Source organism: Strongylocentrotus purpuratus, unplaced genomic scaffold, assembly GCF_000002235.5.
Source record: "Strongylocentrotus purpuratus isolate Spur 01 unplaced genomic scaffold, Spur_5.0 spur5_scaffold_4, whole genome shotgun sequence".
NCBI lineage: Eukaryota > Metazoa > Echinodermata > Echinoidea > Camarodonta > Strongylocentrotidae > Strongylocentrotus > Strongylocentrotus purpuratus.
In genome coordinates, this window is record NW_022145610.1 from 6,198,382 (window position 1) to 6,211,380 (window position 12,999).

The 12,999-nt window shown below is 38.0% G+C and overlaps 2 protein-coding genes across 2 annotated transcripts; both read left to right on the forward strand.

Annotated features, from left to right (window-relative positions):
* The first annotated feature begins 1,580 nt into the window (after window positions 1-1,580).
* LOC100893328 (solute carrier family 35 member G1) lies at window positions 1,581-2,783 on the forward strand. The gene has a single exon (XM_011673832.2). The coding sequence runs from the start codon at window positions 1,581-1,583 to the stop codon at window positions 2,781-2,783; it is 1,203 nt and encodes a 400-aa protein (XP_011672134.1).
* A 3,391-nt stretch (window positions 2,784-6,174) lies between these two features.
* LOC592898 (solute carrier family 35 member G1-like) lies at window positions 6,175-6,945 on the forward strand. Its single transcript, XM_030997984.1, has one exon. It carries the CDS (start codon window positions 6,175-6,177, stop codon window positions 6,943-6,945), a length of 771 nt encoding a protein of 256 aa, XP_030853844.1.
* The last annotated feature ends 6,054 nt before the right edge of the window (window positions 6,946-12,999 follow it).

A 12,999-nucleotide genomic window follows, 5' to 3' on the forward strand; every position in this document is an offset into this window, starting at 1 on the left:
GTCTTTGAATTATTGTTAAATAACGAACTGTAAATATGATGTTTTTTTAAAATATTTTTTAAATAAAATCTCTGTAAATCATGCATGCAATTCAGCCATTGGCTGCGATATGTTGATGAATAAATACCATACTACTACTACTATACATGATCATTTCATCCGATAAACAAAAACTGTACCGAGTGTAGTGTACTATTCATCGATATAATTATACATGTACATGTAGTTCTAAATGTACATTAAACGCATTTATATATAGTTAACACACTTCAAACTTGCATAAGTCTCTCTCCCTTAATTTATGTGGGCTCTCTACCTTTCTCTTCAGTTAAAATCCCCGCCCTCTCTTTCTCTACTCTATCATTTTTAGTTACAACCAGGGTATAATTTTTTTTAAAGGGGGGTATAGCCCATACGGAATACGGGCAATCTTAATTCTCTATGTTTAAATTTTATCTATCTAGAAATAAACATATCATACGACAAACAAAAACTGTACCGAGTGTAGTGTCCTATTCATCGATACATGCATGTACATGTCTTGTACATTAAACACATTTATTAACACCAGGCGGGGGGGGGGGGGGGAGGGGTAGTGAGCACATTTTTTTTGTTGGCCCTCGAAAATTTGAGAAATCGCACCCCACCCCCCCCCCCCCCCCACTTGAGCGCCAGGGGGGGGGCCATCTCCAAAAAAAGGGTAAAATTCACGTGTTTTTACACGTTTTTTTTCTTCCCAGGGGGGAGGGGGTGGCGCTGGTTTAATGACATTATCTCTGGAATTAATGCGGGTGTACGTAAAACTGAGTAGTGGAATCGGTTAAATATTTGATAATAGACCTGCACTCTATCAAAACGTAGAAGGGGTGGAACCCATCCCAAACTCGACTATCCTCGGCTCAATCTTGTGTTTGGTCAATGCATGCCTCGTGGGACCAAGAAGTTACTTCTTGGTGGGACTTACTTTCGTAAACTCAGCATTTACGGAATACCGCCTGTAACCGTTCTAATCGTCATTTCAAGGTTTTCGTAACTGGCTGATAAGTTTGAATAAGATAATCAGCTAATATGTTTGTTGAGTTTCATTCTCCTTTAATAAGTTAGAGACGAAGGTTGGTTTTCGTGAGTCCATTGCGTAAAGGATTATGTTTTTCTGATAAAGAAACTATTACAGGTGATAATAGCGAGATACATGTACCATTTTGACAAGTCACCTGATGAAGAACCTACTGAAAAGATCAGACGTCTATATTTGTTATCACACAATCCCAAATGAAACGAGATAATGTTCACTTCTGTGATTTCCGTACGAATTGCAGACGTATAAGCCAGGAATCCTAGTTAGGAATTCATCGAGATGAAGCCTAGGATAAAGGATATTCACCAAATTATAATTTAATTACTTTGATAAGATTTGTGGAAAGAATGAGATTTTGTATAAGCTTTTCTTTCACCAAATGAGGAGTGGATGAGACTTTCCTTAGCACTGCATTTTCATCTTTCACTACGATTGCACTACATTGTGACATGAAAACTTGTGTTAATGATCGAAGCTACCCGACTTCAAAACCATACGAAATATGTCTTTGAAAACCAAGAGCGGAGATACAATAGCAAGGGCGGAACATTCGGTGCTTCAAGGAATACAGAATCGTGGATTTGAAGATGATGACGACTGCGTCACTTGTGATGAGGATGGTGGAGATAAGGGAATCACCACACAGACACAAGGTTTCGTCGATTCTTCTGCTAGTCTGGATAGCAAAGATGTGGGTGAGAGCGAAACACAGACGAATGGAAATGTCAGATCTAGTCTAAACAAGGTTCCTCAGATAGGCATCTGGTATACGCTAACATCTGCGGTCATCATGGCCCTCAGTGGTATGATCGTTATTTACCTCTCAGGAACATTAGGCCCGAACCAGATGGTGGTCTCTCGGATGACCATTCAGCTTCTATGTTGCCTACCGGTGAATGCTTACCGTAGAGTTCCTTTCAAACACAGCCGCAATGCATACCTTCTGCTTCTCCTGCGCTCAATCCTCGGCGCAACCAACACATCCTTGATATACATCACCTATCAAATCATGCCCGTGTCTAGCTCAAAATCGATACAGTACAGCGCCCCCGTTTTTGCAGGATTGCTAGGGTGGATACTGTTAAGGGAGTCTTGCTCTTTTGTTGACACCCTTTTATCCTTTCTGACGCTAAGTGGTGTTTTGCTCATCGCACAGCCATCGTTTTTATTCGCAAATGCCGAATCGGTCGAAGGAGCTTCTGATGCTAAGGTTCTTGGTTCCATACTTAGCCTCATAAGTGCTATCATGTCCGCATCCATCTTGATCATCATGCGAAAGCTTGGCTCTTATAATATGCCCTCTTTGACCATGCTCACTTTCTATTCCATCTACGGAGCATGCTTCTCGGCATTTCTGACTTCCATCTTCCAGCAGTGGTCATTACCTGGATGTGGATGGGATCGCATGATTCTCCTTAGCAACGGAATAGCTCACTTCTCCTCCCAGATTCTCATCTACCTAGCCCTTAAAACTGAACGAGCTTCGACCGTTGCACTCGTTCACTCCAGCGATATCCTCTTCTCATTCACTCTCGAGTATCTCTTCTTTGGCGTCATCCCAAACTACCTGACCGTGATCGGGGCTTTTGTAATTATCGCAAGTTTTGTTGGTATCACCTTGAATAAATGGCGGGATAGTCGAAACCATAAAAATGAGCAGCATGGAAAGGATGAAGATAGCCTCAGCAACATCTCCAAAAGCTGACACGGTAGCGTTTGGACAATAATACTTCAAATCTCTGGTATTGCTGATAACCGGTTCTAGGACAATTACCCACTGGACAATCAATCACCCCCCCCCCCCCCCGAGGACAATTACCCCCGAGCACAATTACCCCCCGAGGACAATAACCCCCCCCCCCCTCTCCCCGCCAACTACCCCCGAGGAAGATTACCCCCCGAAAATTTCCATTAGAGTAATGTTTCATTTTTCAATAAAGTCATAATATTTCACCCACAGAACAACCTGTCTCTTAAAAAACGTTCTTTACATTATTGTAATTATCGTAAGTTTTGTTGGTATCACCTTGAAGAAATGGCGGGATAGTCGAAACCATAAAGATGAGCAGCATGGCAAGGATGAAGACATCCTCAGCAACATCTCCAAAAGCTGACACGGTAGCGTTTGGACAATAATACTTCAAATCTCTGGTATTGCTGATAACCGGTTCTAGGACAATTACCCACTGGACAATCAATCACCCCCCCCCCCCCCGAGGACAATTACCCCCGAGCACAATAACCCCCCCCCCCCCTCTCCCCGCCAACTACCCCCGAGGAAGATTACCCCCCGAAAATTTCCATTAGAGTAATGTTTCATTTTTCAATAAAGTCATAATATTTCACCCACAGAACAACCTGTCTCTTAAAAAACGTTCTTTACATTATTGTAATTATCGTAAGTTTTGTTGGTATCACCTTGAAGAAATGGCGGGATAGTCGAAACCATAAAGATGAGCAGCATGGCAAGGATGAAGACATCCTCAGCAACATCTCCAAAAGCTGACACGGTAGCGTTTTGGACAACAATACTTGACATCTCTGGTATTGCTGATAACAGGTTCTAGGACAATTACCCCCTCGGCAATCACCCCCGGAAAATTACCCCCCGAAAAACCACCCCAAGGACAATTAACCCCCCGGAAAATTACCCCACGGAAAATTACCCCCGAGGAAGATTACCCCCCGAAAATTTCCATTGGAGTAATGTTTCATTTTTCAATAAAGTCATTATATTTCCCCCACAGAACAACCTGTCTCTTTAAAAAACGTTTTTCACGTAACTGTTGTTTCTGCGATGAAATGATTAACAGTTTCACACAACCATCTTCTTTGTATACATTTTTGTTGGAGGGGGGGGGGGAGGCATTTGAAAGAGAAAAGCATTTACCTCAATTACTTGTAAATTAACATGTATCATCATGAATCCATATACTATGATGAGAAGTATTGATGATGACGACGGCTAACAGTGACGACGGCGATAATGTTAATTCCAATTAATTGAGTTATGTGCACTTCCCCGCTCAAATGCCCCCTGCACCCCCTCCCTCCCCTAAAAAAAAAGAAGAAGGTTGGAGAAATATCCTGAAATAGCTGCACAAAAGCAAAATAACGATTATAATAAGCGTTAAATTTGTGATAAGCATTGAAACCCCAACATGATAAGACCGGTATATTTACATTTCACAATATTATGAGCAAACATATACGATATACTCATAATCTTCAGAAAATATTACTGAGCGCAATAATCATTTAAAAATAGACACGATACAATATCAACAATTTAAGTAAACCAAACTGTGTTAAGAAAATATGAAAGATGTGAGAAATTATAATTAATGTCAAAGTCTGTAATGACGACAGAGGGGCATTATAAAAAGCAATGAGTACAAGATGCATCATACGGAAACTCGCTACGTATATGACTTTACTTGGAAGTTAACCCTAATTACAACAAATTAAAAAAAACATCAAACACAAATATTTGCAACAATCACATATTCAAATATGAGCCGTAAAAGAAAGAAAGAGGTAGAGAGTGACAAAGGGAGAGCGAAAGAGTATGATACCATGAATAGAAGTATTACCTATGATTAAGCATTGTGTTATGATAATAATACAGGACGAATGTTAACAGCGCGATAAGTAGGCCTAACTGTTGCAACATAACATTAATTACACTTACAAAACAATACATCATAAATGCCTCGTCATAATTGGCATCCAATCTTTTAATTTGTTGTTCTTCTTTTTTTCTCGATGTGTATGCATTGCAAGTCCAAAGTTTGATACCTTCAACGGCCACACCAAAAACGAGTAGCAAGATAGAGCCCATATTACAGACAAAAAAACACACACACACACGCAAGGCACATACCCACCCATTCACTTATTGTAAAACGTCTCAATTGTCAATTATTAACAACAAAGATGGACTCTCTCAACAGAGTAAGATGGGGTATTTCTGAGTCTTGATTACAAATCTAGATATTTGGAACGACAAGGCTTTATAGATCAGTTCTGCAGATACTCAAGGTAAGGACAGTATTTAGTTTTGTATTAAGGTCATTTTGAGTTAAAAGAGTTTCGAAATCGAAGCATCTAATATTTAATATTGATATCCTGACACATATTGATTATCAATAATGATCATCACTATGAGGTAAATCAACATTTTCTTTGCATGTAACATTCAGCGGTTTCAATGATTGTATTCCGATTACATTGTGGATGTGGGTACTTAAAAATAGAACTTTTACCATAGTTTGATCAATTATATTGAAAATTCCCGTTTTTGCCAGTCATGTAAAAATCACCAATTTGTTCGTATTGCTTTAGTAAATTGTCATACCCACTTCTAAAATAATTACAGATCTACAATGCTTTGTTTTGATACATATTTTCAGATTATAGTGAAATATTAATCTTTTATATAATTATATAAATCGTCACACTCAATTACTGTTTTTACAGATATAAACCCCAAATTCTTGATCAAGATGTCGGGCCTTTCGACTCAGGATGACATACACGGTGGTGATGTGTCTGTAGTTACCCAGGCTGGGAGAAATCGAAGTCAAAGTGAGATCTTGAGACTTCGTTCTTCGTCAAGACTCTCAAGAACTTTTCATTCACGCAACAGAACCTGTAGTGATTCTGGCGTAGGTGCAGACGGATCTTGTACCCTTCAAAGTTTTAACAACGCAGCGTATGAGACGTTTGGAGAACTGGATAATATCAGCATCACCGCTCAAAATTTATCGTTGAATTCCGGAGATCCCCCAGATTGTGAAAGCGTGAAGGAAAATCAATCGTTTACAAGTGATCTCGGAGATAATGATTCAGTCTCTAAAGAGTCTGCATGTTCAATAGACCGCTATAAAGGTGTTGCCTTGGCTCTACTCTCAACAGTGATTTTGTCATTTTCCACACTAACAGTCGCACTCCTGAGTGGTAGAGTTTTATCCAATGAAGTGGTCTTCGCGCAGATGTTTGTTGAATTGTTGTTCTGCTTGCCGTTGGCCACCCTAGAGAGGGTGACTGTTTTCCTTCCCAGGAAAGCTCTGTCCCTCGTACTCTTTCGCGCAATCATGGGATCCATTGGCACCTCACTCGCTTTCTTTGCTTTTCAGGTCATGCCTATTGGTAACGCTAAAGCGATCATCTACTGTTCGCCAGTTTTCACCGGATTCTTCAGTTGCATATTCCTTCACGAGGCTTGCACCGCTGTGGACATTATTTTATCCGCCTTAACACTCTCGGGAGTTATATTGGTCATTCAGCCACCTTTCATCTTCGGTGGGGAAAGTTCATCCACAAGTATCCTTGGACCGATATTTTGCCTAATATTGGCGGCCATGGTCGGCATTGTCTTTATTACCCTTCGCAAGATTGGCTCGTATCGGATCCATCCTGTTGTTATCTTGATCTATTTCTCCTCGATTGGAATGGTACTTAGTGCAGTCCTGGCTACTGCCCTCCGTGAGTGGGTGATCCCTCAATGTGGCAGGGACCGTATACTCCTACTTCTGACCGGTACCTTTCAGTTCATGTCGCAAATTGCTCTCACTCTGGCGCTGAGATACGAGAAGGCGACGATCGTGTCTCTCATCCGGACGTGCGACGTCCTCTTTACATTCGTCCTCGACTATCTGTTCTTCCAGATCATACCGAATGGCATCACAATAACCGGTGCTCTTTTGATCGTCGGTAGTCTCGTTGGAATCACCCTTCGCAAATGGTGGTCTGAAAAGAAGGCGATGGACAAAGCTTCTGAAGAGCAGATGCCTGACGAAGAACTTGATCAAGGATTCAGTGATGATGATGCGTCTATAACAGAGAATCAAGTGACTACACCATAATGCGATCTGAACACGATGGCAAAGAATTACGATAAATCAACTCTAGATCATTTTCATTGTCCTATTCTATATTCCAAAGAAATCACATTCGAATTAGGCAACACGTCGTCATATTATCATAGATTAAGTGAAACGTGCATTTACTGGTACTGGTTTTACCAACATTAATATGCAATACAGTTTGCTGGAGGAACCGTTTGTCTGTACCACAGTTCAAATCTGTTTTACCCGAAAGACATTGGTCATATATTGACATTCCTCTATAACATGTTAATATAGTTATAGATATTAATATCATTGCAAATATATTGTTGCAGTTCTGACAAAATAGTATACCTTATTTAATCATAACTTTATAAACCAACTGGACTACATTTATTTACTAACCTGCACATCGATGGACATATTTAGAGCATGACGTGTTTTATAATCAATATTTCCCATGTCAAAATTCTTTACGAAGGTTTTCAAATTATGTCCGCAAATTCAAATACAGTTTAGAAATATGCACAAAGTGCGCTATTTTGTTATCATCCAATTTTACTTTCAATATATTTCATATATATAGCCCTGATATATTTGTGTTTGATACGACTTGCTTTCACTGTCCATTGTACACTACTCTACAATGATATCGTTACAATGTAATATGACATATTTTACACTGTTAATGCCTGTTCGCATAGATGAATTCTGAAATATTTGCCCTCTCGCTAACGAAAGAATCAGAACTTATATTTAAATATTATATATTTCAATGCATTGATCGGGAGGAAAGAGTGATGGGTTCCACAATCATCCATGATAATACCTATATATGTCCAGGGGTCCTATGTCCCTGAAGAAAAAAAAACAATACAAAAAAGGGTGTAATACGACTTTTAAAGATGCTGAAAAGGGTAAAAGTGGTCTTCAGACTTCCCACTTCTAAAGTGAAATGTATCTAGAAATTTTTGTTTTTTTGCAGAAAATTCTCCTACACAAAAAACGACCACAAAAAAGGAGGTTTTGTTGACAAAGAAAAGCATTGGTTGTTAGACTATAACATTGTCCAACAGATGTCTCCCCTGAAAAATAGAAAATTTCACCCAGTAAGAAACATAGCCTATGCCATTAACTGTTGCAATATTTTTTAAAGAGTGGTGGTTACCAGAGTCATCTATACACAGAGTTTGGCCAACCAGGTTGAGTTGGACACAATATGGCGACTACTGCTTTGTTGGGCAAGCACAAAACATAAGAATATACGCCATGTTGTGACCCAGTGAAACCAAGTTGGTCCATACTCTTTATATAGATGGCTCTAGTGGTTACACCCCCATAATTCCCTCTCGCGTCATCCTGGTATAGACATCGCAGGTTTGCATAATTTATAGTACCTCAGTTTACATGCTTTATTGCGTTTATCCCATTTTATGTTTACAAAGTCTTCATAAGTGTTTACACTGGAAAGTATAATTCTATTTGCACATTGTGTACTTAAGTGAGCTTTGCAATATCTGTGTACTTGTCAAAATAATGTTTATTTGTTCGCTACATTCAACTTTTTCATAAATAACTGTAAATAACTGCTTTGTACAAAGCACTTTTTATGTTTCCGTGTTTTCCTATAAGGAGAGATTTGCTGAATCTTGTGTTGACACTTTTAACAAAGTTAAGAAGACTATTGGTTTATTTTTCATTATGATATTTGTAAGAAATCGATTTGTATGTAAAGCGCAAAGAGAATTTATAACATATATAGCTGAACATTATTCTAATTTTGTTATTATCATTATTATCATCACAGTCAATCCCCCATTATATTGCGTTCCTTGCCGAAGAAAATCAACGACTAGGAATTACATTGTTTCAAAAAGTTATTTTGTACCTCAATTGCAGGGAAAACAAAAACAATTTACATGTACGTACATGTATTATACGAATGTATTAAAGTATTTCAATAAAATGTTATCATAAAGTTATAAAGGCTTACCGTCGAAAATTGACTAGGACTATTTAGAAAGTATGCGGGATACGATTAAAAATGAAAGTTCATTTTGATATAAAGTTGTTTTTAATAGGAGCAGACAAATGATAGGGACATGTCAGTGAAGTTTTGAGCTAATTTCGATTAAAAATAAGAAAGTAATTAATTTCGGAAGTTGCGACCAATCAAACACTAATTGTCAATACTGTGATGTACCTAGCGAGGTCCTCTCTAATTTGCTCTGTATTTAATATTTCATAAACTTTAATCTTCTTCGTCATTGATGACGGAATAGATTATGTCTGTACAGGTATTGAATAGAGACATATTTGTGATGATTATATTTAGGAAGCATGCATGATTGAAAAATGTTATGAGAGAAAATATAACTTCAGATTTTTTTTCGTACGGAGCAAATGGGAGGGGAGCTCGCAAAATACGTCACAGATTTAATTAGTGCCAATTTGTGTTTCATTGATCGCAACTTCAACAATCCATAACATTCTTATGTTTAATCGAATTTTGCTCAAACTCTCACTTCGACATTTTTCTGCTTCTATTAAAACCAACTTAATATCAGGGTGGACTTTTTTTCAACGGGGCTTTTTTTCTCCTCATTGTGTACTCGATTGTGTGTCTCAAGATATGCCATCTGGGTATCATTGTGATTTTGCAATAGTATAATATACTAGAAATGGCTTGAGCCGATTTCATGGAGGAGTGTAAAATTCCTGTAGATGCTTCCATTATGTGCTAAGATACATAAAGCTACGGTCACAAAGGTTCGTACGAACGTTGCGTTCGTATACGAATCTCCCTGTTTTTCCATTGTCTTCCCGAATTTCCATTGTCTGCAAATCGTTCGTACGGCGTTCGTAGCAGTTCGTAATGGCATTTGTGACCGAGGATTTAGGCTTCTTATGACTAACACAGGTGTAACATTCAACCAAATCATATACAACTGTCCTTGCATTGTATATTAATCAAATCCCTACGTATATCAAGTGGTTTATTTTTGCAATTGTGTCAACAGCAATATGACATGGCAAAACATTGAAAACGCAAACTCATCGGAAATATTTTGTCGTCGTGTTAATGTGCAATCTCACACCGAAGTTATCTGTGAATCGAAATTAAAGTCCATGTAAACTTGAAAATCGTTTTGCTATTAAAGTCAATGTCAAATTTGTACCCCGACAAAACATGCTTATCAGTTGTGTCATGTTAAAACAAATATGGGAATCAAGGATTCTGATTAGGAAAGGTGACCGCATACAATCTCGAAAAAGATATGAAAGGCATAACACTATTATTTTTCTCTCTGTGTCTCCTCTCTCTCTCTCTCTCTCTCTCTCTCTCCCTCTCTCTCTCTCTCTCTCTGTCTCTCTCTCCCGACCTCTCTCTGTCTCTCTCTGTCTCTCTCTCTCTGTCAGTCTGTCTGTCTCTCTCTGTCTCTCTCTCTCTCTGGAAAGGCATTAAAGAGGAGAAAGAGATGTAGTTTGTTTCGCTTTCATCAAATGTGTTTCCCTGTAAACAAAAACTACATTTAGAGTAGAATACAGTAATTCAAAAAACTCCCTCATTCTTCAATTACAAAACTTTCGAGTATATCTACACATCACATTTTGTTTATTGAAAACAACGAGTATAACCTCACTGATTATCAGTAGGCCTACTAAAGCAACAGATGGCGACATTCAGTAAAGACAGAGTGATACGGAGAGTTCTGACTCGCTAAACAAGGCACGCAAACATGTCGAGATTCAACAGGTCGAAGGTATAATAACAGGGCCATTTATATAGCGCAGCTACTATATGAATATATATACTTTACTGCGCTTGATTAAGACAAAATATAATATTATTGATAAGACGCTAAAGCCTTCAGTGAGATTCTTCCTACCGGGAACTCATTTACTTCACCTACTTGGGTGGAGAGTGGCAAATGTACATTAATGTCTTGCCAAAGAACATTAGTGTCGTGGCAGGACTCGAACCGCAAATCATGTGATCCACAATCCGGTGACGTATCTGCTATGTTGTTGTTGTTGTTTTAGTTTTAAGGGCGTGTGTCATTTAATTATGAATATTTACATGCTAGACCACCACACCTCTAGCCTTCATCAAGGCGTTTCTTATTTCTTATTTTCTTCTTTATTTACTGCTTGTTATAATCGTGGCATCATCCACTCTAATATCGTCCCAAAGCAAACAGGAATGAGCTCTAACTGCTCCAGAATGGGGAAGTGAGAGGTGGAAAGGGGAAGAAAAGGTGCGTGTGACTGGAGTGGTAGAGGGGATCCAGACCTGCCACCACGGCTTTAATGAGCTTTAATGTAATGACAGATCGCTACAATATTTGACAAGAATTGGTAATAATATGCCATCTGCTATATTTTTCCAAATCAATATTTTCATTTCTATAAGAAGAAATGTAAATAGTGTGCGTAAATGTAGACTATATAAAATACAATTTTCAAAATCGAACTCTATATAGAAGCAACTTCAAATGTAAGAATATTTTTTGTTTATATATTCATGCAAACTGAGTGACCTAGGATCAACAAAACAAAACACAAATTATCATTTGATTTGTTCAATGTGTAAATGTTAACTCAAAATGATCTGACAGGCAAACAAGCAAGCAAGCAAGCAAAAACGCTCTGTACAAAAAAGGGGGCACCTAAAAAAAAAACTCAGAGGGAAAATATACATACAATGTTTAGCCATTGGTATAAATAACCCTACGGATTAATACATTACAAGGGATGATTTCAATACTTTACCGTTTCTCTCTTCACATGGTTGAGCCAAACAAAAAAATAGTGCTCCTTCACCGACACACACGCGCCCTAAAACACCTTTTCACAAAATGTTTGGAGGAACAGTCCTCGTGTGTAGGCCTAAGTAAATTGTAGTACCGCGTTTTCTTTCGATATTTTATAACGAAGTATAAGGTGATAATGAGTGGTTTCTTAAATTTTCTAGCTATATATATGCAAGCGGCGTCATCACAAACAGTATTAATAATCATTAAGAAAAAAAAATCATTGGAATTTGAGAAGGACTTCTGTGGGGAAGATATCAGTCTCTTTAAAAAATTGTTTTGTGCTAACACCTTTCCTTCTCCTAGTTAAAACACCTTACATTCCAAGTACAGTGATTTCACCCGACTCCGGCACCCGACATATTACTAAACAGTTAAAGAACGATGAACATTAGTGGACACAGATAAGTCTTCATGGGACTACACAAACATAGAGCATCATAATGGGTCCAAAATTAAATGCCATATCCACAGAAGAATAAAATAATAAGAGAGCTCAGGGTCAATTGTTCACCTCGACTAGAGTTTATCGTCATGTAAATCTTCTTTTAGTAATGACTTTGTGAGCTGTCTGCACTGATTACTTGTGATACATCCCTGGAATGAGAAGATCAACATTGTCTGGGTTTTCTGATAACGACTCTCAAAACAACCAAGCTAGGCCAAGTTTGTTTGGCATCTATCATGACTTGTGTCCATCCTGATAAAAAGTTGGTATCTCGTTGTTTGCCGAAAGTCCTTCTAAAAGTCTTGTTTTTTTAATCTATTTACTAACATTGTGAATCACTGTTTATATAAGAAAATTTACTCCAGTAAACCTCAAGAAAAGACAAACGTACAGTCCATAACTAGGATCATCATTCAGATATCCCGTAGCCGTACAATAATAGGTAAAATTATTGTCACGTCTAGCGAATTAAAAGTATCATGTCTCGTTAGTAGCTTTTATTCAAATACGTAATTACATATCAAACAATTTAAAGTAACTGTATACTTCTTGATATATGAGCGGGATTTAAAATAACTCATAGATATCATCAAAGTTATTATCATGACTATATTGGAAAGCACGTGTGCTGGCAACGGACGAATCATTCAATTCTAGTAAATTAATAATAATAATGATAATAATAATACATTTATAGAGCGCAGAAACTATCCAACATTAGGTAAATATTTTACTGCGCTACAAGAGCTCCGGATATGCTTTAGAAGTACTTTAAGTTTTTTATTTACAGATATTCCCAGATGGTGATTT

Excerpts from the sequence above, each read along its gene's own strand:
- LOC100893328 (XM_011673832.2), top strand. The coding sequence starts at position 1,581 with ATGTCTTTGAAAACCAAGAGCGGAGATACAATAGCAAGGGCGGAACAT.
- LOC592898 (XM_030997984.1), top strand. The coding sequence starts at position 6,175 with ATGGGATCCATTGGCACCTCACTCGCTTTCTTTGCTTTTCAGGTCATG.